The following is a 26,745-nucleotide window of genomic DNA, read 5'->3' as shown; positions in this document are numbered from 1 at the left end:
TTTGATTCAATATTACTTTCCAGACATTTTCGTCTGTTAGATTCCTCCGAATAGTAGGTACTCTGTTTCACCAACCACCTTTCCCCAGGCGCGTGTTCATTGACGGTCTCCTCCGCACCGGCACCGGCAACAGCATCGAGGCCTCCATCCAGATCCTCAAGCAGAAGGAGCTAGATGCCCTGGAGCAGCAGATCGTGTTCCTATCCCTTGGCAACGCGCAGCACGTTAACACTGAGGCGCTGAAGGCTGCTACTGTACGTACCTACCTATGATTTTATCTTTCCCAGAATGTTCTTACTAGTTTCCGATAAGAATTAGAATTTGTGACTGACTCTTAATGATGAGTATTAGGTGCACTGCAAGAAGTAAAGGATTGAAGTTGGTAGTTTAAAAACCCCATAGCGTCTTGTCTTAAGATTGTTTAGTCTTCGCATCTTAAGCCGCTTGCGTTTAGAAACCTCAACATGTTCTACAAATTAAAAAAAAACCTATTCATTCCAAAGAGCCTATCGCGAACATCAAAAATGAAAGTTTTGCTATCCACATATACGAGCAATGGAGAGGCAAATAAGTCCTCAGTATATCCGATTTGGTCTAGTCGAATAAATGTATCTAATTTGTCTATTTTTTCTTCCACAGTCCCTCCTGGACCTCCCAAACATCCCCAAGGACACGTACCTCGGCGTCGGCGCGCTGGCCGGCTACTACTGCCGCAGCCATGAATGCCACCACAAGAAGAATGAGGGCATCATTGCGCTGAGCGCCAAGCTGGCTGCCAAGCTCGGTGGCTGCAAGGCGAAGAGCAAACTTGAGGAGGACACTGTAAGTCATGTCATGATATATTATTTTACTTATAGGATCATATTCTTCATCATCAATATCGTAATCATTACAGCCGAAATAATTCTGCTGCTGGATTTCAACGATCAGTCTTGCGCCGCTCTCATCGTACAGTTGTTGAGAGCAATTTCGTGTAGATAATTATATTTATTGTTACGCCTCTTTAGTTCGCTGACTAACAAATTATTAACAATTAGTTAAAACAGCAGTACCATTGCCCACATTAACTGACAGTTCGTAAACTTTATTACAAAAGGCATGAGGTCCACCAATGGACAGTTAAGGTTGCTGTTTGTACAAGTTATTTAACTAAGAGGTATAACAATATTCCGTAAAACCCGTTCTGAGCCATTCCCGGCCCAAAAGTCTTCACCGCGTGTCCGCGCTGCAGCATTGCCACGCGCTGTATTGCGAAGGAGAATTGTTGGACAATATTTCATAAACATATTATTGCTTTAATTAATAAAATGGAAACTTTATCCAGTTGCAATTATTGCTATCAAACACGTTGCTATTACACACGTTTTAAAATTACAATTAGCTTTGTTCTAATCTATGAGTATGCTCATTTCCACAGATCGTAGCCGTCCTGAAGGGTATCCGCAACATCAGACACTTGGAAGATATCCTCATCGACAAGATCGTGCACTGCGCAGTTGATCCCACCATCAAGAACAGGGTTAAGGCTGCCGCGCTTGAGGCTTTCCAGGCTGATCCTTGCTCTGCTAAGGTAAGAAAAAGAACTACCTTAAGCCTTCTTCTTCTTCATCATATTTGTAACTTTGCCACGATCATCATCATAATATCAGCTCTTTGTTGCCCACTGCTGAGCATAGGCCTCTCTTCCAGTACGCCACTTGTCACGGTCCTGAGCTAATCTCACCCAGAAGTGACCCGCAATCTTCCGGATGTCGTCCACCCAACGAGCCAACGGACGCCAGGCGCTTCTTTCATCCGAAAGCGGCCACGATTCTGTTAACATTTTAGTCCACCTGCCATCACTCTGCCTAGCAGCTATCACTTGATCATAACGGTCAATCATGTTTTGGGACAGTTTGTATTAATGTTATTTCTCTCCTCAGATCAAGAAGACCGCATTGGACCTGCTAAAGAACACCCAGCTGGATTCCGAGATACGTATCAAGGCTTACCAGGCCGTCATCCAGTGCCCCTGCGGCAAGTCGGCCTCCGAAATCAAGAAGCTTTTGGACAACGAGCCTGTTCACCAAGGTATTTCATCAATCTCTACTTTATAGTCAGAAGCAAAAAACCTTTTTAAAAAGGTTTACAGATTTGTTATAAGATTTTGAAATATTTTACCCTAACTCATGAAATAGCTACACAGTAACCACATCAAACAGTACACTAATTTAAAATATCCTGTAACGGTCGCCATGTGAAGAAGCGATAATACAAAATAGGTGAAACAACCGAATGATGATTTGCTAAGACCACACAAGTGTGAAAGAGAAGTTTTACTGAATTCTATAATATTGACATTCCATTTGTAGTCGGTCGCTACATCACAACCAGCCTGCGCCACATCCGCGCGTCGGCCAACCCCGACAAGCGCCACGCCCGCGAACACTACGGCCAGATCCGCACTCCCAACCGTTTCAACGTTGACGACAGGTAACTCATTACGCTGTTTCTTTTTTCTTTATTTAGGTTTGTAGGTACAGTATTTGTTGAAAGTACCTACTTTTTAAACCTTTCGCGATATTTAACTTTCCTTTCATTATTTTTGTCTGTTCTACGCAGGAATACTCTCTTTTCTTTGCCTTCTTGTATTTATTTTTTCGAAAGCCTTCCCCAATTTTTGACCATTTTCGATGCGGGTTGGATTTTTTTAATTACTTTTTTTTTTCAACTTAATCTCTCAGCTCCCACGGCTCATATATGAGCCAGAACGCTTATGGTGACGTCATATCGTGGGATTCGACAGGTTAACCATATAGGTATTTTCTATCCAACAGGAAATACTCGTTCTACCGCGAAGCCTCCTACAACATTGACGCTCTCGGCGTCGGCGGCAACGTTGAACAGAGCGTGATCTACTCGCAGAACTCTTTCTTACCTCGCTCCGCAAGCCTGAACCTGACCACCGAGGTCTTCGGACACAACTTCAACCTTCTCGAGGTACGGACAAATTTTGTAAATAATTATTTAGTGAATCAGAATTTATTAAGATGTTAGAAGATTTCTCTTGGGATGTAATGTAAGTAACTTGATCTCATGCGAAAAATTATTCAACTAAGGACAAAAGAGGGCAAAATGAGGACACCAAGAAATGTGTAACAGAGCGTTCTATTAAATGAATATTAAGTAAAAAATAGAGAAATTTAAAAAACAGATATTAAAAGTAATCAGTGTTTCTTTTTTCAAGCAAACTAAAATTAGCTAAATGATGTTTCCTTAGCAATACAATAATAAAAAATAAGATTCTCAAGTACTTAATCAAGGAATTTTTGCGCATCATTCAAGTCCTTTCACAAAATCCTTTCCTCTTCAGATCGGAGGTCGTCAAGGCAACCTGGACCGCGTGGTGGAACACTTCCTCGGTCCCCGCAGCTTCCTCCGCACCGAGGACCCGCAGTCCCTCTACGACGACCTGAAGAAGAGGTTCAAGGAAGCAGAGGACAAGGTCAACCATGGCGTACGTGGACGCCGCTCCATCAAGACTGAGATCGACAGCTTTGACAACCGCGTAAGTGACTTTAGGAATCTTTCGTGATAAATATAACGCATTATGTAATAAAATGTACAGAATGCTTTATTGGCAGATCACGCTGTTACCATAATAATCGTTCCAGTCTTGTGTTTAACTTATATCTCAAGATTTAATGAGATCCACATTTCAAATATTTGTTAATTTCATACTAAGACATACATCAATTTCAACGAACACGTTCATTGTTTACTGTAAACCCAGAAAAAGGTTTGATTAAAGAAGAATTAAGGTAAACGTACTGGTGCTCGACGCGGTCCCAGTACATGTCATCTTGAAACTTAAGTCATTGTCAATAGAGGTGACAGCAGGGTGTTATCTATTGGGCATTAGCATGTCGAGCACTAGTACGTTTACCTTAAGTAAATGAATATATTATCCACTAGCTAAAAAGTATATATCTTGTGTACAGGTAAAGGCTGAATCTAACTCGTACCACAACGAGTTGGACCTGGACATCTACGTCAAACTTTTCGGAACCGACGCCATCTTCCTCTCCCTTGGCGACGAGAAGGGCTTTGACTTCAACCACATTCTCGACCAAATCGTCCACTCGCTCAGCGATGGCATCAACAAAGTCAAGCACTTCCAGAAGGAAATCCATGCCAACGCTCTCTTCTTGGATGCAGAGCTCGTCTACCCAACCTCCACCGGTTTTCCCCTGAAACTCGACCTCATCGGTGCCGCCACTGCTCGTATCGATATCGCTACTAACGTTGATATCCGCCAAATCCTCCGCAACCCTGAGAGCGCTAAAGTCGACATTAAGCTGGTACCCAGCACTGATATCGAAATCTCTGGACTCTTCCTTGTCGATGCTGATGCTGTCTCTACTGGTCTTAAAGTCATTACGAACCTGCATTCGTCTACCGGTGGACACCTCATCGCTAAAGTCCTTGAGAACGGACACGGTATCGACCTGCAATTCGCCCTGCCAATTGACAAGCAGGAGATCCTAACAGCCTCCAATGACTTAGTTTACTACACGGCTGAAAAGGGACAGCAGGAGAAACATATCCCGATTAAGATCGACGCCGATAGGAAGGACTACAGTGGCTGCTTCGATCAGCTTTCTGGTCTCATCGGCCTTACTTTCTGCGGAGAGGTTTCTGTGCCATTTACTGTTTCTGGGCCGGAGGCACAAAACTCGATTTCCAAGTTCCTTGCCCGTTATCCTTTGACTGGAGCATCCAAGGTCAAAATAGTCGTCGAGAAGAACGACCTCCGCGGTTACCACATCAAGGGTATCGTGCGCGGTGACAATCCTGAGCGCCGCAGCTTTGAGCTGCTCTTCGAGGCTGAAGGTGGCAAGAGCCGTCGCGCTCAGGTATCTGGAGAGCTTGTCAACAACCAACAAGAAAAGACCATTAAACTGGCTCTGGACTCTCCCATCAAGAAGGCTGGTGGTCAAGTTTCGATTTACACCAAGCCCAGTGAATATGTTCTGCTGGTCAAAGCCAACTTGGACAACGAACAATACTACGCCCGTGCCGGCTTCAATGTCCAAGGTAACGAGCAACGCAGCGTATTCAAGCCCGTCGCCGAATACGAATTGCCCGGTGGTAAGGGCAAGCAATCTTTGAAGGTTGACGGACAATTGGTCAGAGAAGTTAACGGACCTAAATCTAAATACACGCTTGAAGGTATTAAGATTAGCTTGCCTAACAACGAGGTTGTTGATATCACCGGACACTACGTTCATGAGCCCAACAGCTGCGAAATCGACCTGAAGGCGAAGAAGGGAGAGCACAACGTGATATTAGGCGGTTCATTGAAGGGCCACGACTTCAAACTCGAGTTCCAGAACACTTTGAACGCTTTCGTCAACTTCAAGGCTAGCGGACACACTGAATGGAGCGAATCGGTAAGTCAATATTCTTACATAACATTTTACTCAATATAGTTAAACATTATCTTCAGGTATTAAGATGACTTAACTTTCAGGTGATCCATAACGACCTAGACCTATTGTATGGTGGAGACCTGCGCGACCAGCGCAACCGCGTGACCTTCAACCAGCTTTTGAAGCACCACACCAAGCCTTCGGAGTTCAGCCTTATCACCAAGAACAAATGTAAGCATATTCATGCGCTACGCTATTATAAACAGCATAATATATTTAAACTTTCCATGGCAGTGTTCATTTTTAACCGACTTCAATTCGGCTGAATATTTTTTTTTTTCAAATCTATTATACATACCGGTACAAGTCTCATCTTTCTTTTACAGTCGAGGTCCACTCTTTGCCCATCAAGGTCAAATTCGACGGTGAAGTTGACCCCAAGAAGGTCGACATTGTAATCGAAGGCCAGTACATCGACAAGAAGGCCGAATTCGAACTAGAAGCCAGAACTCAGATCAAGCATCCTGGCGATTACAGCGTGAAACTGATCGCCAACGCTGACAAGAACGGTATTGAGGTCTTCGCTAAGCGTGACATCGTCTCCGCTGACAAGTCTAACTTGGAGAACTACATCGCTGTCAAGAACATTGGCAAATACGAACTTTCTGGAGTTGTCACTCACAAGAACAAGCCTAATGACGTGCACCTTGGAGCAGTTGGTCATTTGAAGATTGCTGGTGGCGGCAAGAATGAAGACATTACGTGAGTAAATTAAACTGATAAATATATACAAAATATGAGAATTAATTTGAAAGAAACGGAGATATAGATTATTAGGTAGAAGTCAAGCAGTATCAACGTTAGTGAATATTCTTTATTGCGACCGAATACCTGACAGAAAATCACCTGACAGAGATCATTACAAATAGGGAACAAGCGGTCTCACATCCAGACAATTTTTGAGTAGCAAAAAACTTACTATTACGAAGAGCTTCGACATGTAGAACATTAACTGCCGATTAAATTCGTTTATTTTGGTAGTATGTATCGATCTTGATGATTCCGTATTTTTACAGATTCGACCTCGGAGTAATCGACAACAACAACTTATACTCATCCCACGCTAAGATTGCCTATTCAAAGGGCGCCATCCTCGACTGGCTTCTCAAGGTCACCAAGGGAGCCAACGCCAAAGGAGAGCTCAAGCTTATCCTCAAGGACACCATCAGCGCTAACGGTCAATTCGCTGTCACCGACGCCGACGGCAAGGGCAATGGAGCCGTCTTGGTTGACTTCAAGAATGTTGGACGCAAAATTAAGGCTGATGTGAAGTTCCAAGTGAAGAACCCCGTATACAACGCTGACGTTGATGTGTTCTTGAACTTCGAGAAGGACAACAAGGATAAGGTTTCGTTCTCAACCAAGACGAAAACCACTGAGAAGCTGGTTGACTCCAAGTAAGTATAACGAGTAAAACGAGGGGGTTGTCTTAAATCATAATTTTGGGGTCTGGTTTTATGAAAAATTGAAGAAATTGTTGATTTTTCAAAAGCTATTGAAGAGTTTTACAATTACAAAATAATTATTTTCCAAATCTGTTTAGAAAATATAACGTAGTATATAACGTTTGGCCGAATTCGAGTACCATTCTTTTAGAAGTCCGTACAGTACAGGTACCTATAAAATTATAATTTTCCCAGGAACAAGCTGGACTACGCCGGCAAGAGGACCGAACTGAACGTGAACGTGAACAACGACATCAACGCCCAGGCTGCTGGCAAGACCGCGGCGCTGATTGAGATCGTCCTTCCTACTGAGAGGCTGCTTAGCTTGAAACTCGACCGCGACATCACTTTCAAGGACGATGTAAGTATACCGCCGAAGAAATGTGTAATGTCTACCTTAAATTTTTCTTCTCTTCATCCTGTTACCCCCTTGGGTGTAGGTCTGGAACCATAATCTTCCACTGACTCCGGTCCTGGACAACTTGGGTCACCTCCTCCCACCACATCCCCAATAAACCCCACCTCTTGCTCCACGGAACGGTGCTAGTAAATTTAAGATGTTTCCGTATGCCTTAACACTGCTGATAAAAGGTTTTTCCTATTGGTTTCCATCCATCTTAATTCTTAGCAATCTCCATCCAGTTGTCATCTTCACATAATGTAGAAATTACTTTAGAAAATTTCTACACACAGTGGTAAACTATTCGCGGTGTGTAGGGCCAATGAGTAGTGATTATGGCTTTATACAAGGCCCGTAGTCCATGAGAAGAAGTTTAACCTGTTCATAAAGATGATAGTGAATTTCGAATTAATATAAATTAATTGCTTTTTCTCCAGGTGTACAACGGCCACGCTGAAATCATTCTCGCTGACGCAGTCAAGCGTGGTGGAGCAACGTCCGAAATCAGCTACAAATCCAAACTGAACAACTGCAACTTCAAGAAGGACATCTACCACTACGAGGGCGAACTTGGTCTGTCTCTCAAGGACGGAAAGCAGCTGAAGAACACGTTCTTCATCAAGAACCAAGAGTCTGGTGACAAGGGCAAGCTTGAACTAAAGGTACTTATTGTTTGGCTTGTTATAAATTTCGTTTAATAAGGTCCAGGTTGTGGAGGAGGGTTATCTGTATTTTGAAATACTTCGCAATTAAGTTAGTTTTTCTAACTACCTTTTTCCTGCTTCATTTAACCCTTTGACCGTTAATTATGATTCACGATGTAGCGCCGCACTGGATAGTCATGGCATTCAAAGGGTTTCCTTAACCCTCCTTAGTAGGATCTATTACAACTAAAACAACTGCCGTTCAAGAATATTATTTTACATTCCAACCTAAAGGTATGATTGTAACTATACATGTCTGCGAAACTCTTTAACGGTCCAGGCAAAACAACCGATGCAAACATCATCGCATCATTAAAGTTATAAAAATTTTGCATTAAAAAAATATAATAAGATGATGTTACATGGTCATTTTCGCCGTATAATATCTAAGTGTGTCCTAGAAAGGGTTAAAACCTTTTTGTTTCTCCTTCAGTCTGACATCAGTGGCAACCTGATCCCCCACCCCGCCTCGCTGTCTGGCAGCATCGACTACACCAACCCCGACTCCTTGGAGGGTTCTGACAACTACAGACTCAAGGGTAGCTACGGCAACGACATCGGCTTCGATTTGGACGGCAAATTCGAACTCCAGGTCACCGGAGAAGGTGATAAGAAGTAAGTTCATTAAACATTCTACCTTCTTCCCTAACTATAACTAACGCAGCCACTAGGATTTATAAAAGCGACGGTCATTTCACAGTCCAAAGAGGAAACTAGACCAGTGTGCACGCGACCATAATACTGTCGCGACTCCTTATAAAATAAAATATAAAAAAAATCAATGACACTGTTATAATTAGTAATCAGCATGCTCAGAGTTGCAACGTTTTAAATTCTTAGATTTCTTATAACTACTCTGAGGACTTTATATATCTAGACTGTGCTTACCTATCTGCCCAAAATTCTTAAATATATCCAGTAATAACAGAACAAACTTAATGTCTATTTATTTATTTATGCGTGGTTTAAATTTAACTTATTTCTTCTAGATACCTCGACGAGAGCACGGTCAGCTTCCGCCTGCCATTCGAGAAGGCGCACGACATCAAGATCGTTTCCAACTGGCTCTGGCTTGTACCTCAGAGCAAGAGTGTGTACCTCGAAGTAAGTACCTCTTTCAAAATTTACATAATTGTTTTCATAATGTATAATGCTATCATTATTTCCTTATCTCATCACCATTTTAGTATCTAACCTATTGCTTACTGCTTAATGCCTTCGAGTAACTTTACCACTTGTTCCGGTGCTAATCTCATCCAGAAGTGACTTGCAATCATCTAAATTGGAAGTCATGCCTTTTCTGATAAAGAAGATTTTTATTTTTTCATCCATAACTTTATTTTTGTCTGGAGCTTCATATAGATATACCGAAAGTTTTATACCATTCTTTAGATTATGTCTAGGTTCTTTGCTAACTGTCATTTTCTTCAACAGTACTCTTCAGTCCAGTCGGTCCAAGTGAACGCTGATGTGTACAAATTTGACGCTAACGGCAAGGTTGGACCCAAGAACGGTTTCACCAAAGTCAAGGTCTTGGTGCCCCATGTCGATCCTCTGAGCCTGGACTTCAACTACAAGGCTGATTTAGAAGGTAAATGTCTCATATTTACAAACAGATAAACATTATTATGTTAAATCTTGCCCCCCTAATTTTCAAATCGATGATACTTTACTCCAGCAGTGTACGTCTACTAGGGTATTATTATTCATGGGATTCTTACAAATACCTTAATATTATATTTGGTTTATTAGGCGAGAAGAAGACCGGAAGCGCGGAAGTGAAGGCAGTATACGGAAAGGGAAAGAGTGCCAACATCGCGGTGGACGCATCAGCTGCTCAGAAGGAATACGCTGTCAAGATCAGGGCCAACACTCCTCAGAACGACCAGCTTAAGAAACTGGAGCTTAGCATCAACTCAAAGGTAAGATTCTTTTTAACGAAAGATATACTCGTAGCTCGTTGATTTGAAAGTCAACTTACTGACTTGATGTAAACGTGATGACATATCATGTTAACCTTTCATCGCCTTAAAAAAAAAATTTCATCCATGAAAAATAGAAATGCGTAGTTCTGAAATGTGTCTTCTCTCTACAGACACTGGACAGCCGTCCTACATACTACCTTGCATTCTTTTAAGTCTTCCGTAAAAACTTGATTAGGTACAATGAGCAATTATGTATCGCTTTGTATGCGTTTTTCAGTGTAACGGGTACTAAATTAAACTTTTGGCCACCCTAAAATGACCTAATATAACAACAAAATTTCATGACGAATGTTTCAAAATGTTTACACTATCATTGTCTTCCAGAACCCGTCCCCGGACACGTTGAGCTCCATCATCATCGTGGATGCTGACGGCCGTGTCTACAAGACCGAGTCCCTTGTTGTCTACTCCAAATCTCACCCATTGTTGGATGTCAAGTACACCAACCCCAACAGCCCTAAGACTAGCAGGTAAATGAAAATCCTTCATGTATTTTCTTCCCATTTTTTATCCAGCATCCCAATCATGTAATCTAGTTGATCCGACTTGATATTTACAGAAAAATATTTTTACTTATTTTTGTATTTTCCTTTCTTCTTGCCCAACACTCACCATTTCTTATTTGGCAGGATCTACCTTAAGGGAGAATACCCCAACCAACACCAAGGCAAGGCCGAAATCAAGGTAGAAAACATCAAGGATGTCAGCTTCGACGTCGTATCTGAAGCCCAGATCCAAAACAACGACATCAACCTCAAGACCTTGGCCAACTCTGATGCTCTTGGATGGAAGAACTACAACGTTCAGATCGTAAGCAAGGACGCTGGAAGCGGCAAGCGTCTTGAGTTCCATGCGACCAACGCTGGAAAGAACATCCTCAGTGGAAGCACCTCGTTCATTAGCAAACAGGAAGGCCCGAAGACTATCATTGAAGGTTCTGGATCCGTGAAGGTTAAGGATGAGCAGAAGTCTGCTAACTTCAAGTACATCCGCACTCTTCTTACTGAAGGCAACGAGCAGGGAGTTGAGGTAAGAATTAACAGAAACCTCAGAACCTATCGATATGAACTTGCTATGTTTATACTCTTATTAGTGTTCGACGCTTGTCAAATTAATTGTCTCTTGAAAATAAGGATTGATTATTTTATCTATCATGTGATTTCGCTTACGTCTCTTGTTGTTTTTTTGTTTAGTTGTATTTACCTTTATTCTAATGTTTCTCTCTCTCTCTCTCTCTTCTCATAATCAATAGTCGCAAATTTGTCTTGGCCTTTATCGATATGCTCATTTTCTTCTAGACTTTCCTGAACCTGGCTATCGGCGAGCGTAGCTACGTGGCTGAGTCTCGTGTCACCAATCTAGAGTACAAGAACTCTTACGTCTACTGCGAGGAGAAGAAGCAGTGTGCTAACGCTGAGCTGCACTCTAAGATCAATGTCCAGAGTGAGTAGACATTTTAATAATTTATAGAAAATCTGTAGAACTTGGTTCTCACCGGTTTGCCTAGTGTTCAGACAGCTAAGTAGTTTTCCTTCAGCACATGAAGAAAATAAAGGCATGTAAGCTCTCTTCTCTAGGATTTTGGCGCGTTCCGCATCAGATTTTCTAAAAGATCTCTCCAAAATCTTTTCCTTGAAATCAAATCATTGTTGTTATTATTTGGTGGGAGTTAAACTGTTCTAACAAGAATGTATTTAATTACCTACACATTTTATAATAAAGAGTTGTTAAGAATAGTTATAATGACCTAAACAATGATTTTTACAACTTCCCTCTCCTCAACAGAACCCGGCGTCTTCCAACACACGTTCAACCTAGGCGTTGACCTCCGCAAACTGGGCTTCGCACCCGAGTTCGGTCTTCAGATCAACAACGAGGTCTCGGAGCGCAAGCTGCCTCAGTATAGCCTGGACCTCCACATCAACAAGGAGGACAAGAAGTACCACCTCCATGTGTACAGCACTCCTGACCAAGGCAGTAAGTAGTCTTAATATATTTGACTTGTGTGAGTTGTGATTGCTATTTTAGTCTAGGAAATTGATCCTCAAAGTCTAAGCTGACTGACTACATTATTGAACATTTAACCATGCTTGTAAAATTTTGCGTGTTCAGGTAGCCATAGATTAATAAAATGTTCTTCATACCTATATTTTAAGTTGAAGATCCTATCGTCTACACTGTTCACTAATATAGCTGGTCAACCAAATCTTGTCAGTAGAAAAAGGCGCGAAATTCAAATTTTCTATGGGACGATATCCCTTCGCGCCTACATTTTTCAAATTTGCCGCCTTTTTCTACTGCCAAGATCTGGTTGACCAAGTATAAGTCCTAAACTTGATTGCAAAGACAAATTTTACGCGGTGGTCATATCAGTACCGTATTACAAGAGAGTAAATTGTAGCAGTCCATTTGATCTCACCAAGAATCACGACGGAAGAAAACCATTAAAAACAAACATTTCTGGAGATAGAAGATAATATGTGGGGGAAATTTATTCTTACTAACTAACCTTTTCCCCCCAGAATACCCTGCCGGCGTGACCCTGACCCTCCCCACCCGCGTCCTTGCCCTCGAGTCCGTCGTCTCCTACCCCACGGACAAGGCCCTGCCGTTCCCCATCCAAGGCCATATCGAGCTCCACCCCGACAAGAACAAGCCACAGCACAAAGCCGCTGCCAGGTTCCGTGTGGATGTGACTGGCGCTGATAAGTCACATAGTGCTGTTGCTGAGCTCGGCTTCAGCCATCCTAAGTTGGGCAAGGTAAGTCATCCTCCAACGTTAAAATACTAAGATAAGAGCTTCGATTTTAATTCATTTGAAATCTTGAGGATTGGAGCTTTTATAAAAGAAACAAGCCCTGATAAGTTTATCCAAGTAAGACGCGCGTATTGACTATTCAAATATTTACTTGTTAATGAATAGGCATTATTATACTTTTTATAACATCTACCAAATTGCCTTCCATCTCTGGACTTCTCTCGTGTGTAATCTGATCTCTTTTGTGTAATTAATCTGTTATATTTTAATCAGTAATTTTTTTTTAGGAGGCCGTTATCAAGGTCAAGGGAGGTTTCCACACCCCGGCTGAAAACACCGTCAAATTCGAATCTTCCGCGTCCATCTCTCATCCTACTCTTGGCAACGTAAGTATTCTATATATATCTAGGCAACGTGGTGGTGGCAACGATCAATATTGTTGTCTATGATTTCTCTACATACCTAGTTAAAGATCTTGTTTAAACAATGGTCCACGTTTTCTACAATCAGCCTTCCGCCTTCCCTATGATAGAATAAGGTGACAATACTAATCAAACAAATTCTTTAATAAGTTTCCTGTTTTTTGTCCTGACCTAACATTTCATTTGTGGTTTTTATTGCAGGACCGCGAAACGAAGATTCTCTTGGAAGCAAGCCCGTCTCTCGTCAAGCTGCTGGTAAGTGAATTATCCTTATCGTACAGTGTAAATCCTTAAAGCAAAAGTAACGAAACTTGTACCTACAAGTTTCGGTTATAAATCTGAGAAAAATATCAAAATCCCAATACGACGAACTTACTAATGCAATCATTGATCAACAAATAATATATCAATCTAATTCCTTCTCTTTTCAGGTGGACACCCCCCTCGTCAAGGTCATCGACCTGGAAGCCAAGTCCGAGCTGAAGGAGAACCTCCAACGAGGAGACCTGAAGGTCAGCCTGCTGCAGGGCAAGCCCGTGATCGCGCGTTTCATCATCCAAGACTTCCAGTACTACGAGTTCACTACTGGATACAGCGGTATGTCCATTTATGATACACTTTTTACAAGTTACTCTTTGGGGTTTGGGGTTGGGGTATTGAAGAATAATTTGGTGAAGAATTTCACCAAAGGTATTCACCTTCGATGCATTTGCACTACTAGTTAGGGGCTATGGCTACTTACGCATTTGTATCACAGTGACTATATTTGTATAACCTACTGAACTTTTGTGATGGCCACAACTTTCGATCTAGTCCTATGACTTTAAAAAAGAACTGCAGGGCGTTTTTAAACCTTTACACTTTTACATTGATCATAGTGATAACTCTGACCATTTCTGATCTAATGTAAGACATTTAAGAGGTACAGTATTTGGCTGCAGGACTTGTAGGCCTTGACAATGCTTTATTAAGTAATAACGGGATTTGCAGACGACAACGGCCGAAGACTGACCGTGGTCGGCCATATTGAGCCTGAGAAGCGCGTTGACATCAGCGCTGACATCGTGCTGCCGAATCAGAAGAAGAACATCATCCATGGAGCCTTGTATCTTGACGGCAACCTGGTCAAGAGCGAGTACGGCGTGTCCAAGGAGAACTTCAACTACTTCGTGGTGAGTACAACTAATTTTTAAATGATAAAGTGAGTGTAAAGGCCGCGGGACTCCGCTGGATGCGGGTGGCGCAAGACCGGTCATTGTGGCACTCTTTGGGGGAAGCCTATCTCCAGCAGTGGACATCCTCTGGCTGATATGATGATGATGATGACTATTACGAGTAGTTATGTGACTTTGGCGCCCATTTCTCCAACATTACAAGGACAATTTTGCTGTACAATTATTTTTCTTATTGGTACTGTACATTCTGGTACGGTGCATTGTCATTATCTGAATGCCAATTACTCTGAAAGCAGTTCAAACGCTAATAAAACTACCCTCAGACTTATGTAAGTAAATAACAAAGACCTATTAACATATATCAATTTTAGATCGGATCACCAGCTTTCCAGTCTGAAATATAGGATTTTTTTCAGAATGCCCTCAAGAACGACCTCGCCACCTTGGAGAACCGTATCAAGGAGCTCGGAGAGAAGGCCAGCAAGGACTTCAAGGACACCCTCAAGCGTGTCGAGCCCACCGCCAAGAACATCGAGAAGTCTTTCGAGGAAGAGCTTTCCAAGCTCAACCAAGAGATCGCCAACGACAAAGTGCTGAGGGACACCTTCCACTTCTTGTAAGTATTCATTCCTTAAAACTAATGGATGGATAGAAATGCCCTAAAAAGATGGACCATAAATTCGGCCAAGGCAGAAAACTGTTGGAAAAGGCAGAGCACAAACGATCATTGTTGAGGTCCTTGGAGATTGTATTTAGGTACCGGTATGTCTCTGTTTGCCCCGATAGTAGAGAATGTCATTACGTATTAAGTCCGCCATTTGTTCATTATTTTTATGTTTTGTGCAATAAAGTTTAAATAAATTAATATTATAGGCATGCCTCTGCCTGAGTTTAAGATAAGAAGTAATTAGCGGACCCTGTAAGCCTTGCACAGGAACGGCGCGATAGTATCTCGAACGCGAAATAGATTACTCGTCCCTCTCTAATGAATACAGTTAGAAAAAGACGGGTAGTTTAGTTTCGCGGGCGAGATACTATCGCACCACTCCTGTGCTAGGCCTACTTAACTGGGCTCCCACATGTTCCATGTCTCATTCTCTCTCCTAGTCTTACACGTCCCCTTATAAGGATTTCATTTCGTTATATAACGCCTCCGTTATATATATATATATTTTCAGGGGAGAAATCTACATTATTATCGCCAGAACCATCGAAGATATTGTCAAGAGCACCAAACCCCTGGTCGACCAGACGTATGCTACCCTGAAGGAAACTTGCCAGAAAATCGAAGCTCTGTACGAAAAGAACGTAAGTACAGTGTTGATTTCGACATAAATATAAAACTCCTCAAATAGTACAGCATCAACGCGACCAAACTAACAGTAACAGTTTACAGCAGAAGTTGCTAAGCGGGCGAGGTGTTCAAAATGATCTTGACGCGACGTTATTACTAAGAGAATAAGAGCGTTTCAAGGTCATTTTGTACACGTCGCCCGCTTAGCAACTTCTGCTGCTGACTGTACTATCCGATTTTGTAGTTAGCAGTCAGCTACATATTCATGTCGAAAATAATTTTGCTAATTTTCAAGAAGACAATGATCACAGCACAGTGAAATAGTACTCTCCGTACTCTCGGCTTAAGGATGACTCACGTTAGACCGGACCGTGTCCGGGCCGGAGCTTCCAGCGCTTCGTTTTCTATGGATAGCATCATGTGATCGGCCTGGACACGGCCCGGTCTAACGTGGAAATGAGCTCAGTATGAGAACTGGATAACTCATTCTCATTACTGCTAGTCTTCCAAAGTCTTCAATCTTCAAAATCAATCCATCTAACCAACAATTCCTTTCCAGATCGAGCCCCAGCTCAAGCAGCTGTACCAGACCGCTGCAGCCCTGGTCCGCGAATACCTGGACGGTCTCATCGACCTGGTGGCGCACTTCGCTGCCCTGGTTACCGACTTCTTTGAGAAGCACAAGGCTGAGCTGCAAGAGCTGACCAACACGATTGCTGAGATTTTCAAGGGTGAGTGAAATAATCATAATCAGCGTCAGGCAAATGTGATGTGCTCCTTAATTCTTCATGTTTTTCTTCTTCTTCGTTATTTTCTTTGAAGGTTCCTTAATCTTGAAAATTGATTAAATCGCATTGAGTACATTCCTGAATTATTTGACCTTAGCTTTTTGGAAACTTTCTTAATATTTTGGAACCGTTCTTTAATATGCACGTCTGTAATATAAGTCAGAACTGTTTGTTTTAGTTTGCGATTAGCGTCTAATCTTCTGATTATTAACATAGACAAACACTCTTTCTGGAGTTGTCTTGGCTATTTCACTGTCTATTGATGATAGCCCCAAGAAAACATCAACGTCCAACAATACATGTTTTTTTTTCTTGGTACTTTTTTATAGCCTGAACCATTTGTTTTCAGACCTGACCCGCCTGGCCGTGGCGCAGCTCAAGGAGTTCCGCGTCAGAGCCGGAGAGATCTGCAGCGCCATCACCCAGCAGATCAAGGAGCTGCCGTTCGTTCAGACCCTTAAGGAAAGTGTACGTACCTTTCAAAATTGTATCACTTGCTTTTGCCAGCTGTAGCTACCAACCGTGACCCTTATTACATGGGCAATAAAGTTCACTGAAAAATATCAATCAAAGTGGGTTCTTTTCTTTATTGACAATAGTTTTTGCTTTTTCGGACTAGGTAACAATAAAAACTAACTAAAAGAAAAAAAAAATTGTATAACGCGTCAATCCATTCACTGCTTACAACATCAAATACTTAGTGATTTTTTTCCCTTGACTCACTATGGAATATATCAAACCATTTCTTTCTGGCACTAGGACCACAAAATGTATGATATAATTTGGCAAAAGTCGCTTAACAGTGCAGCAAAGGCTGAAATAATCATGCTGTGTTTTCTAATGCCAAAAACCTCAAAAGAGGGATATGTTTTAAACTACATTACTGTTACTGAAAAAATTGCTGTAACAAAATGTCATTATTTTTGTACAGTGGCAAGAGCTGGCTGTGCCCGAGCAGGTCATTGGTCTCCTGAACAACGTCTACAACGCCATCCAGGACGTCGTCCCCACTCCCGAAGCCAAGGCCTTCATCGAGGCGCTACACAACTATGTGCAGAAGGTAACTGTCTTCATATATTTCACATGAAGAAGAACGTGGTTTATTTTGCCCAGCGTAAAAGGAACACTATGAAGTGTTACTCTTGACTAGATGTTTTTCTTATCACGCCTGACCGATAATCCATAAGACTACTCTGTAGGCTAAAGAAATCAGAGACTTTGGACGAGCACACACATACTGGATTCAGATTATGAATTTGCCATTGACATTCGTATGAGAACGTGAGATAGACGTTCGTGAGACAACTGATCAATCGGATTTTTTAAGATATGTGTGAGACAAGGCACCGGAATTCAGACTATGAAATCAGATTATTCATTCAATTTGAATTCAAGACTGTGTAAGAAAAGCCTTATTGGCAAGGTGCGCAGTCGGTGGAGGGGGAAGTGGCGCTGATCGTCACAAACACAGGTAATCTTATGGAATGTCTGACATTAGTACTAGCGGCAGCCGCTTGAACTAATTTTACTCCATAAGATATAACGTAGAAAGTCTGCCAAAATGAGGGCAGCACCAGTCGTGCACCTAGCGAATAGTGCGACAACTGGCCTTATACTGAACGTTTCTGAACTGTAACCTCGACAAGAAAAAATCTCATAATATTCTCCGTCCATCGTAGTATATCATAGAATAATTCCAAGCTAATGGCGACTCGTGGATCAGTACCTGTTAATATTTCAATATCATTCCATCAGTCTTCTTCCATCTATTGGTTGAATTCTTCTTGCGTGTGTGCAGACACACTCAAGATGGCGTTTTATTGGCTAGCTAATTAATAATCGTATTGTCATCGAAAAACCTTTGACAAAAACTTTTCTTTACAGAAACTCAAGCAAGAGAAGTGCGACGACGCCAAGGAGATCCGCCAGATCTACGAGAAGTTCGCCGTGGCTCTGACGTCACTGGTTCAGTTCGTGCGCGGCCGCGTCAACGCCGCTGGCGTGCCCGGCATTGTCAATCTTAACCCGGTGAGTAGGAAGTTTAGATAAGACTATACAGAATAATTGAATTTGTAGGTCTGAGTTAAATCTTTCGAACATAAACGGAAGAAAATCTATTAGGATAAAGGTTATCTAGACTCTGACCACGCTTACTTCATAAACTTGGCAGTAAGAAATGTAAGAATGCAATGCATGGCAGCATGCAATGTAAAATGAGAGTCCTACGCTCAACAGTCAGACGTATCTATCATACCCTAATATTTCCAGACCGCCTTCTTCACCGCCCCCGGCCGCTTCTCCGCGCCGTCCATCTCCGGCGTGGCTTCCTTCAGCCTTCTCAACCAGTTCCTGAGAGGAGACGTGCCTGACGCCCTCGCCCTGCTCAGAGCATACCGCCCGCGCAGCCTGAACCCGCTTGATGAGATCCCTGCTAAGCGTAAGTTGATCCTTGAATCCTTGGTTTACCTGTGCTGCTCCCAAATAACTGGGAACACTACCTAAATCTTCTACCACTTAAAAACGTGTCCACGAAAGTGATACAGAACAAGCGAAGAATAATAACTTCTCCAAATATCTATTAGCAAACTCTAGATTTACCCGAAAATAAAGATTGGGTAAAGTTCAACAAGCAGTTTGCAGATTTTAAATAGGAGTCTAGTTTTGGGTCATTTGCCAAGACACTGGTCTGATTTCAGTCTATGCAGCAGTCAAAGCTGTTCTCTACAAGTGATTGATTGTTTCATCCGCCATCAACAATCAGATATACAATCACAAGATATCATTCTAGCCTGATCAGCTACTGCTATTCTAGCTGATTCTCCAAAATTTTTAATCTGATCTTTGTTCCACAGTCCGCGCTGTGGTCGTCAACGGCCAGCACATCTTCACCTTCGACGGTCGCCATCTTACCTTCCCCGGAAACTGCCGCTACGTCCTAGCCCACGACTACGTCGACAGGAACTTCACGCTGGCCATCCAGCTGCAGAACGGCAACCCGAAGGCCCTCATCCTGGAACACCAGGATGGCAAGTCTATTGAGCTTAAGGACAACGGACAGGTAAGCGATGACAATGAGACTGAAACTTCCTGTAAAATAAAATTTAGCGAACGCTTTAACATTGACGATTTGGCGCAACCGACCCTAATCCTTAGCGGGGGCAGGGACAATGTGAACTATGCTCTTCACAGAACCACAAACTTTCTTGTCTCTCAGATTATACATACCTTAATCTCACAACTAGCCCGGTTACTCATACTGCCCACTCAGTCTCCATTAGCTAACTCTGCACCAAGTTGGCAAACCACAGTGTAGAGGCCACCTCAAATTCCTAAGGAACATAAATATGACAGTGGTTCCTTTCACAATCTGATGTTCTAAACATTACTGTGAGTTTAAATTAAGAATGCTTTATAGATGTGCCAATAACTAACAATTATCTTTGCTCAGGTTATGTACAACGGCGCCGCTCACGGCTTCCCCGTGTGGGAGAAGGATGTGTACGCCTACAAGATGGCCAACGGCCGCATCGGCCTCGGCTCCCGCTACGGCATCGCGGCTTACTGCACCAACAAACTCCAGGTAAGGCAAACTCAACCTTAACAACTTTGATATATTGGTGAAACTTCAATAACGTTAATAGCAGAAACTGTAAGAGTTTATTATATATTATATATTATCATTAAGGTAGTTTAGTGAATGGTTCTCTAATTGTTTCCTTTTCTCAGGCGTGCTACATCGAGGTATCTGGCTTCTACCTGGGCAAACTCCGTGGTCTTCTCGGAGACGGTAACAACGAGCCCTATGACGACTTCAGGTTGCCCAACGGCAAGGTAAGATACAAGTATCCACCATCCCCGATTAAATGTCAAAAAATTGATTTCATAAACTCCCTAAATTTAAAAAAAAACTATCTCGAATTTGGCCTGACTCGATAAAATGACAAGATCACATGGCATCTTACAAATTTCTGATATTCTAAATTCTAATCAAAATCACTCGTTGAAGACGACTTCAAAAGTATATATTTACAGTGGTAGGTATATCATTTTCTATCCTTCTGTGTTCTAATCGTGATTTAATTTCCCCAGATCACCACCTCCGAGAGCGAATTCGGCAACGCCTACAAACTGGCTTCCAGCTGTGCAGCAGTGAAGACTCCTGAACATTCGGCACACCAGCACCACGCTGCGCTCCCGGCCGCCTGCGAAACTGTGTTCGGAGGAGCTTCGCCTCTCCGCCCGCTGTCGGTTGTGCTTGACGCTGCTCCATTCAGGTACTTGCCAACATCCTTCTAGTCTTTTGTTTTACTTGTTCTAGATTATTACTACAAGACACGCTTGTGAATGAGGCTGCCCCATTCCAGTCAACTCAACCATCCAAACCGCTTTTAACCAAGAAATTAGGTACAATGAAGACAGACATACTGGATCGATGGGGATGTTTCAGCAGGCTGTACGACCACTTTAAATCTCTGGTGTAAATCACTCCATCCTAGTCACCTTTTTGTGTTCGCAATGTAAACCTAATCTTCCTCAACAGACAAGCCTGCATCCACGCCGTCACCGGCGACGGTGCCAACGCTCTCCACCAGGCCTGCGACCTCGGCCGCGGTTACGCTATCCTCGCCCTGACTGGTCTGCTCCCGGCTGTTCTACCTCCAGCTTGCGTTCAGTGCACTGATGCCGACAAACCCAGGACACTAGGAGAGAGCTACGAGCTGAAGGTGCCGAAGAAGCAGGCTGATATCATTGTCACCTTTGAGACCACCAAGGTAAGCTGTATAAAGTGGATGTGTAAGGTGTGGAAAAGCCGGAAAACTTAAAAAATGTAGGCTCAAAAAGTTGACCTCCCATAAAAAAAATTGAATTTTCTACTGACAAGTTGAGTGTGTTTTCAGTATATAATTTTGTTTTTAAATTGACTGAGTCAACGCAAAAAAAAAACTTAGTGCTAAAATTATCAAAGCACCTTCTTCTATTCTCTCTCTATTCTCAAAATAGGTATGACGGTACATTAATATTTCTGCTAAGTTCAACTCTGTAATAATCATAAAAGCCTTTGGATTGCGCTAAAATAGGAGCCAAAAGTAAGCTCACTATTAACTCATAATTATCTGATAATTGTAGCATTTAAGTACTATGACAATGTTAAACATGAATCTGTTTTCAGCCGACTGAAAAGAGCTACAAGGAGCTGGCCGTACCGCTGGTATCCCAATTGGTCGACACCCTGAAGGCCAAGAAGATCGACGACATCAAGATCTACCTCACCGGAATCACTCCTCAGTTCCCGTACCCTGTCATTTATGACACTGACCGTAAGTATTCAGAGTAAACAAATCTAGTTTGCGCCGTAAGCGTTTTAGGAAATCATATATTCGAGAAATTACGACCCATACCACCTTGTAAACCCAGTAGCTAATAATCAAGTAATAATAAAGAAAAATAGATTAGATAGAAATAGGAAAAGCAGAAGGGAATCTCACCCTGTCTGGACCGAAATACGATGAATTGAAGAAAGACAAAGTATGCTGAATGAAAGAGTATTATCGATAAAAACAGGCAAAAAAAATACCACCGTGACTCGGCACCCTGCCGGGGCTGGGTACATTGGATATTGTTTCTTTCGTATCTATTTTTAAATTTGTAAATATTCAGACTTATTTTACACAGTATCAACAGGGTAGGTACTGTAACGTTGTCCTAAGTATACCTATATAAGTTGTTGTACATAATGCAGTACAAAAGCGTTACAACATTTTTTCTTTTTCTAGTGAAACTGAAAAATGCGAAGGTTCAGTTCAACGATGAAAGCCGCGCAGAGCACGTGAAGCACATCGTCACCGGCTGCGAGAAGGCCGACCAAGCCCAGAGGGTCATCCTGGACTTGGTTGAGGAATTCAAACGATTGTTCGGTAAGGGTTTTGGTCTTTTCATTGCCATCCTTAAGAATGACTCACGTTATATGATATTATATGATATCTAACGTGAGTCACCCTTTATACTCTGGCATTATTTGTTACTCCACACTATTTCGTACAGGATTTATGTGGTAATCATTAATCTTCGCTTATTTTTTAATATTTGCTTAGTTTGAGGCTAGGTGGATCTGTGTAAGATTGTCTCCAGGTACTTAGGTATTCATCTATTTTGTTAGGTACAAGCCTTTATTTATGTTCGGGTCAAATGTTGTAAGCTAAATTAGACGCACTCCCCGTTATTCGATTAAGCTGGAACATCACACACTTATGTAAGTCAGGTGACAATGCAGTATATTATGGTGCCATTGAGCTGGTCTGATGATGGACAAGGGGGTGATCATAGAAACCTTGTGATAACGCAACCTTGTATTTGGGTTTGTTAGAATTGCCTCAATGAGTATTAGTTGCCTGTTGGAAGAAAAGTACAATCAGGGATAAAATCTTGTACACACAATAAAAATATTTTGGACAAAAAAACTTATTTTTTTATTTATTACAGGTCTTACCAACGTGGTGGCTGGATACCACTCAGTGCTAGAGCTGCCGCTGCGCCCCGGTGCTGTCAAACACGCCATCAACGTCGTAGGCGAGCATTGCAAGCCTCAGGACTTATTGGTAATTATCTTCTCTTAGCTGCTGTCACGTCTGCCAAATGAGGAATAAGATAGAATAAGCTCTTTATTAGCACACCTCAGTAAAAAGATACAAAAGAAAAGAACAATTGATTAAATGTAGAGACAGACAACAGGCGGTCTTATCGCTAAAAAAAAAAAGAGTAGGATAAGTTGTGGGGCAACGAGCGAAAACCCGAATTGGAGATCTGACAGATCCCGCAGGCAATAAAATAAATAAAATAAAATAAAAATAAATAAATATTGGGGGACATCTTACACAGATCAACCTAGCCCCAAACTAAGCTAAGCTTGTACTATGGGTACTAGGCGACGATATAGATAGTTATATAGATAAATACATACTTATATACATAGAAAACATCCATGACTCCGGAACAAATATTAGTGTTCATCACACAAATAAATGCCCTTACCGGGATTCGAACCCAGGACCATCGGCTTAGCAGGCAGGGTCACTACCCACTAGGCCAGACCGGTCGTCTAAATGCGTGCGTTGGTAAATGGTCGTCGCAATGGCGGGATAAACTAGACTCCTTGAAAGGGTGGTCAGATAAAGCACTGGTTTGAGCTCAGTCTTACTGGCATATGAATAGTTTGCTTTTTTGGTATCATGGCACCTATTTCATTAAAAACTCCATTGGATTCTGATGATAACACTTCAACATGTATATTTTTTTCCAAAACCTAAATAACTTTATGTATTTCCTCATGACCAGTTTCTAACAACATATCTTTCTCAGGTCCGATTCTTCCAAAGCCAAGCTTTCAACACCCTCTTCGCCGAGAACGCCTACACCCACACCCTGATCACCGTGACCGAAGGCCTCCAGATTGGCGGCGGCAAGAGCCCCGACCAGATCGTTGGATGGACTGATGAGGCTGTGCTGCTGCTGGGAGACAAGAAGCAGAGCCGAGAGTCTGAGCAGCTCAGGCAGAGCTTGGACATCCGTAGGGACTCTTGCATTGAATTCGCTGAATCGGTAAGTTCTTTGGCTTTCGTTTCGTAGGTAATTTAAGCTTTTAGTAATTTTAGTTCATGGTGGTCTTGGTTGCTATGCCAAACTAGCCACAGACTGGATCGCATAGGATGGATGTCGGTTCAGAGGAAAACCTAGACTGAGATGATGGGTCGACCTAAATAAATTTTGTGAGGAGTGGCGGGAGGCGGGAGTGTGCATTGGATCAAATAGCGGAAGAGACAGCCATTTGCTGAATAGTCGGACACTCTTATGGGCTAGTACAATTTTTTATTTTGGGTAAATAAATACAACTAATTTCTAATTTCAGACGGACGGCATCACACTCTCATCCACCAACTACCTGAAGCTGAACCCTGGTCAGCAGAAGCAGTTCCTCCAAACAGCAGCTGGCGCCATCACGCATAAACTGCTCGCTCAGAACCTCATCCAAGACTGCACGTGCGGTTACGCTGATCCGTTCCTCGCCCGGTCCTTCTGCGTGAACAAGAGCAGGAAGGAAGCTGTAAGATCATTTTCTTTCTTTTTCTGAGATACTGTGAATTTTGATAAAATAAAACCGGCCAAGTGCGAGGACTTGCGTTCCAAGGGTTCCGTACATTAAATCCGACTCACGCTTGACTGCACATTTCTAATAGGTTTTCCTGTCATCTATAGGTAAAGAACTATTTTGTGTATTTTCTCGCTCGCTACGCGCTTGGCAGCGTTCGACTCTCTTGCACATTGCCAGTGTGACTAGTATCTGATTCAGTGGAAATTTGGAGTACTTTCGTAATTCCGATGAGATTGCATTTATAAGCTAACATGGAGCTGATCTGATGATGCAGTCGGAAGGTAAGCAAAGGAACTCTTAGATGGAAAATCAAACACACCGAGTTTAGGCTCATTAGAAAGGTATCGAGAAGAAGATAGACATGCAAATGAGAAAAATTACAGTCAGCAAAAAGTGTCACATTTTTTTACAGTAAGTGATTCCAGATTTTGTGATTTTATTAACCGGTACCTCTTTTGTTCACAGGCCCACAGAAGAAAGTAGGGCGACTGTATCTCAAATCTAGTGCTACCGACCAAATACTAGAACTACAATCAGTCATTCCGTTAGTGTAAATTAAAATTATTAGTCAATCATAGAGTATAGAAAGAAAGAATATTGCCTATTTAAAGTTTTTAAGCGCCATAGTCATAGTAATCTAACTCTGCAATGAAAAAGGATGGAAATGTCATCAAACCTGTCGAATCCCACGATATGACGTCACCATAAGCGTTCTGGCTCATATATGAGCCGTGGGAGCTGACAGATTAATATTAAATTTCTACGAAAATATGACGTTTATAATGACACACTACCACTTTTTGTTCTGTCAAACTATATGCATTGTTAGCTTTAACGAACTCTAACTTTAGAATTCAAATGTGTGTCATCATTAAGAAAAATTGTAATTAATCGGATTCTTTCTATTCATTAACACTTTGAATGCAAAGAATCCTTAAACCTTTGAAAGAACCTTTGAAGAAGAAGAAAGCGCTACGGATGTGATAAAATGGCGTCTAAGTAATAAAAATCTATGTTTATATTTGTACAAAGAACAACACTCTTAACTGTCGATCGGTGGACCTTATACCGTTTGTAATAAGGTTTACGATCTGTCAGTTTACAGTGTGGGCGATTGTATGTTTATTTTTACAACTATTTCAACTATGTATCTCTCTTTTTCTCTACTCTGTGACACGTCAGGTTTTAAGGCAGTCTTTATTTATCAATGCCGATTATTCTGAAGGTATTAAATTACCAATCGCTTGACATTGTATTAGAATAATAAAAAATATGTTACAAGTTCTCTCTTTTACTTTTACACCACTCCTTAAGACCAATTTCGATGTGTTGCCTCTCGGTCGCACTTGTAAATTCGTACGTAAGTATGACAGGGAGGCAACACGTCGAACGTGGTTCGCGGTAGGTAGGGTTTGCACGACGGATCCGAAATGTATGGGAAGATCCGCGGATCCGGATCCAGATCCGGATAATTTCATACATTCCGGATCCGGACTGCAAACCCTAGCGGTAGGCCCTCAGGATCCCCCTTTTCGAATTAGATTGCTCGTTCAGGAAATGTCACTTGTCTTCAAATGAATTATCAAAGCTAGATTAATTGGAATACCTATATTCGGTTTCTTTGGGAAAACCAGGGAAAACCTTGTAGATTTGTATATGTATGTTATTTTTCCACCATCATGGGATAAATTATTATTCAATAGGGTATTTGACTGTATTTAAAATAAATTATATTACACTATGCAAGAATTAAAACACCAGAAGATTCATAGAGAAACGTAGACAGCAGTTATTTTTAGACACAATTTCTATTTTAAAACCCTAATAAAACTATAAAGAGTAGGTAATTTGATCGTAACGTCACATGCTAATGTTTCATATAAATCCCATAGTAGCAAAATCTTTATTACAGTTCGAAAAAAGAAACTGATTTGATTAGTAGTCAAATACCCTATACAGTGACTGCTAAATCAGTTCCTTTTTAGGGTTCCGTAGCCAAATGGCAAAAAACGGAACCCTTATAGATTCGTCATGTCTGTCTGTCTGTCTGTCTGTCTGTCTGACTGTCTGTCTGTCTGTCTGTCCGTCTGTCTGTCCGTCCGTATGTAACAGCCACTTTTCTCCGAAACTATAAGAACTATACTGTTGAAACTTGGT

General features: G+C 41.9%; 1 protein-coding gene across 2 annotated transcripts in view; it reads left to right on the top strand.

Annotated features, from left to right (window-relative positions):
- Positions 1 to 26,745, top strand: part of LOC134658366 (apolipophorins) — a 69,619-nt gene that overhangs the window by 9,798 nt on the left and 33,076 nt on the right. Inside the window, exons 7-50 of one of the 2 annotated variants that reach the window (XM_063514002.1) lie at positions 89 to 254; positions 640 to 822; positions 1,418 to 1,570; positions 1,923 to 2,070; positions 2,352 to 2,472; positions 2,817 to 2,979; positions 3,353 to 3,547; positions 3,981 to 5,432; positions 5,513 to 5,642; positions 5,798 to 6,173; positions 6,488 to 6,868; positions 7,112 to 7,277; positions 7,754 to 7,978; positions 8,454 to 8,635; positions 9,010 to 9,124; positions 9,455 to 9,611; positions 9,773 to 9,942; positions 10,330 to 10,475; positions 10,635 to 11,034; positions 11,304 to 11,448; positions 11,791 to 11,982; positions 12,528 to 12,766; positions 13,051 to 13,149; positions 13,387 to 13,440; positions 13,617 to 13,782; positions 14,176 to 14,357; positions 14,777 to 14,976; positions 15,539 to 15,668; positions 16,214 to 16,385; positions 16,792 to 16,910; positions 17,374 to 17,502; positions 18,327 to 18,470; positions 18,711 to 18,879; positions 19,295 to 19,500; positions 19,891 to 20,022; positions 20,169 to 20,273; positions 20,532 to 20,716; positions 20,983 to 21,214; positions 21,613 to 21,760; positions 22,217 to 22,357; positions 22,923 to 23,038; positions 23,799 to 24,038; positions 24,346 to 24,540; positions 25,054 to 25,208. In XM_063514002.1, the coding sequence (XP_063370072.1) occupies positions 89 to 254; positions 640 to 822; positions 1,418 to 1,570; positions 1,923 to 2,070; positions 2,352 to 2,472; positions 2,817 to 2,979; positions 3,353 to 3,547; positions 3,981 to 5,432; positions 5,513 to 5,642; positions 5,798 to 6,173; positions 6,488 to 6,868; positions 7,112 to 7,277; positions 7,754 to 7,978; positions 8,454 to 8,635; positions 9,010 to 9,124; positions 9,455 to 9,611; positions 9,773 to 9,942; positions 10,330 to 10,475; positions 10,635 to 11,034; positions 11,304 to 11,448; positions 11,791 to 11,982; positions 12,528 to 12,766; positions 13,051 to 13,149; positions 13,387 to 13,440; positions 13,617 to 13,782; positions 14,176 to 14,357; positions 14,777 to 14,976; positions 15,539 to 15,668; positions 16,214 to 16,385; positions 16,792 to 16,910; positions 17,374 to 17,502; positions 18,327 to 18,470; positions 18,711 to 18,879; positions 19,295 to 19,500; positions 19,891 to 20,022; positions 20,169 to 20,273; positions 20,532 to 20,716; positions 20,983 to 21,214; positions 21,613 to 21,760; positions 22,217 to 22,357; positions 22,923 to 23,038; positions 23,799 to 24,038; positions 24,346 to 24,540; positions 25,054 to 25,071 (8,887 nt within the window). In that variant the 3' untranslated portion in view covers positions 25,072 to 25,208. Of the gene's footprint in view, positions 1 to 88; positions 255 to 639; positions 823 to 1,417; positions 1,571 to 1,922; positions 2,071 to 2,351; positions 2,473 to 2,816; positions 2,980 to 3,352; positions 3,548 to 3,980; positions 5,433 to 5,512; positions 5,643 to 5,797; positions 6,174 to 6,487; positions 6,869 to 7,111; positions 7,278 to 7,753; positions 7,979 to 8,453; positions 8,636 to 9,009; positions 9,125 to 9,454; positions 9,612 to 9,772; positions 9,943 to 10,329; positions 10,476 to 10,634; positions 11,035 to 11,303; positions 11,449 to 11,790; positions 11,983 to 12,527; positions 12,767 to 13,050; positions 13,150 to 13,386; positions 13,441 to 13,616; positions 13,783 to 14,175; positions 14,358 to 14,776; positions 14,977 to 15,538; positions 15,669 to 16,213; positions 16,386 to 16,791; positions 16,911 to 17,373; positions 17,503 to 18,326; positions 18,471 to 18,710; positions 18,880 to 19,294; positions 19,501 to 19,890; positions 20,023 to 20,168; positions 20,274 to 20,531; positions 20,717 to 20,982; positions 21,215 to 21,612; positions 21,761 to 22,216; positions 22,358 to 22,922; positions 23,039 to 23,798; positions 24,039 to 24,345; positions 24,541 to 25,053; positions 25,209 to 26,745 lie in introns of those variants that run through there. The other variant, XM_063514001.1, reaches the window with a different exon arrangement.

The sequence above is a fragment of the Cydia amplana genome, chromosome 22, assembly GCF_948474715.1.
Source record: "Cydia amplana chromosome 22, ilCydAmpl1.1, whole genome shotgun sequence".
NCBI classification, from domain to species: domain Eukaryota; kingdom Metazoa; phylum Arthropoda; class Insecta; order Lepidoptera; family Tortricidae; genus Cydia; species Cydia amplana.
Note: the sequence above shows the minus strand (reverse complement) of the source record. Positions and strands in the feature narration are given on the sequence as shown.